Source organism: Myotis davidii, unplaced genomic scaffold (assembly GCF_000327345.1).
Source record: "Myotis davidii unplaced genomic scaffold, ASM32734v1 scaffold545, whole genome shotgun sequence".
NCBI classification, from domain to species: Eukaryota; Metazoa; Chordata; class Mammalia; order Chiroptera; family Vespertilionidae; genus Myotis; species Myotis davidii.
In genome coordinates this window covers 2,196,765-2,198,526 of record NW_006296634.1, presented here as the reverse complement: position 1 = coordinate 2,198,526, position 1,762 = coordinate 2,196,765, and the positions used below count along the sequence as shown (strand labels likewise).

The 1,762-nt window shown below is 38.7% G+C and overlaps 1 protein-coding gene across 2 annotated transcripts in view; it reads right to left on the bottom strand.

Moving 5' to 3' along the window:
• Positions 1 to 1,762, bottom strand: part of CDC25C (cell division cycle 25C) — a 26,699-nt gene that overhangs the window by 19,617 nt on the left and 5,320 nt on the right. For both annotated transcript variants that reach the window (XM_006772459.2, XM_015569638.1), the window contains exons 5-7: positions 1,551 to 1,584; positions 1,279 to 1,368; positions 248 to 346 (exon numbers count right to left, since the gene is read on the bottom strand). In XM_006772459.2, coding sequence (XP_006772522.1) covers positions 248 to 346; positions 1,279 to 1,368; positions 1,551 to 1,584 — 223 coding nt within the window. The remainder of the gene's footprint in view (positions 1 to 247; positions 347 to 1,278; positions 1,369 to 1,550; positions 1,585 to 1,762) is intronic.

Here is a 1,762-nt window from a genome sequence, read left to right as displayed (position 1 = left end):
AAAGAGTTCAAGAATAAGGTAGAAAATTTTAAAAAGGACTAAGAACTTTTTCTCCTCCTTAAATTTAAACAAAAAGATCTAAACAAATTTAAACAAATGTCTCCTCCCATTCCCTGTTCAAACATTACTTCTCCGACCCCTTTTCTCACTCAAGCCAGCTTAGAAAAATTCAAATGGTCATAAATACAGATCTACCATCCCCTATCCCACAACATCTCAGCTGACCCTTGATAGCGATGTGACTCACCAGTAGAGAAAGGGGAGACATGTAAGGCCCCCCTGATTTCTTTTGAAACTTCAGGTTCCTGGGTGCCCAGCATTCCAAGGGCTTCAAAGTGTTGTTTTCCTGCATAAGGAAAACTACATTGGCTAGAGGAAGACAAGTGTCAGTAAGCCTGCCAAAAACATTGCATTTGATGGAACACATAAGTAATCAAAATTGACCCTCCATCCCAAAGATACAAATTATGGTTTAAAGTTGACATATGTTATGTAGATTTGCTTTGAGGGATACTAATTTTATGTTCATAAGCCAAAGGAAGGAAGGAAAAAGGGAGCCTGACCAGGGAGGAGGTGAGATTTTTAAAAAATGAGTAAAGGGAGATTAAAAAGGACAGTATTAAATTTTTTAAAAAAAGCTGATTAGGACAGACAAAAACATGGGCATAACTTAGTAAATGTGAGAAAAGGAGAACAGCAGCTATCTTTTATGGACAGTCACCTGGAAGAAATGATGAGAGACAGGGAAAAGAAAAATATGGCTAGAAAAAGAGATTAGCTGGAGAGATTAGAGAATCAGTGATTCTGGAGAGGTCAATATCAACTTGAAACTCCGGGTGGCCTGAAGCTCAGACCAAAAAGGACCATAGTTTACTAGAAAAGGAACTAAAAAGCTACATTACAGGAGAAATAAGAAATTAAGAACTCTAGACTTATACATGAAACCATGCAAATAAATAGTCTGTGAACAAGTTATGTACATTATTCTTATCTGTTTTTTGTTTAAAGTCCTAGATTCCTTATTAACAGATTTTTGTTAAGGAAACCAATCAACTAAACATGAGTGTAATGATGTCCTACTGTGTAAGACTAAGAGATAGGTTTCCGTCTAGGATAAAATCTTAAAGAAAAAACAAAACAAAAAACTTTTTTCCCTATAGCGATGCTGTTTGTCTAGCATACTGAGGCATAACAAGCTCAAGGTCTCAGAGAGAGATGACTTGCTCTACTCAAAGGAAGACAACTGCTAATGTATCTAGGTTTCCATTTAAGACTCACATTTTCTTTATTTGTGGATGAGCTACATATTGCATCTTTCTTCTTGTTGCCATGGTCCAAAGCCTTTGGAGTGCTACAAAGCGGCCGTCCCTACAAAAGATAGTTTTCTGAGAACATCCAACACCTCCAGCCACAAGGGAGCTGGAAACCCCCTGTCTTCCACCTGAGACATCTAACTCTCTCTCAGCATGCGGGAGGGGTCAGGTGGGGTCTGGGAAGGTGGGATGTGCCCTGAGCAACAAACCCAAACCCAAGAAAGAGGAGCTACTCACTGGGCTGCATTTTATAAGGTGCTTGTGTTGATTCCTACAGATCAGATTAAAAAAAAAAAAAAGCCAGTCAGTTTAGCCCCAAATACTGTTTGGTTATTCATCAGTGGCTTGGGGCATCCCAACTTGTCCTTTCTTGCATTCTAGAATCCCTATACCTAGTTAATATGTCTCGTCCAATAACAATACGTAGGGTGATCTCTGTGGTAAATATT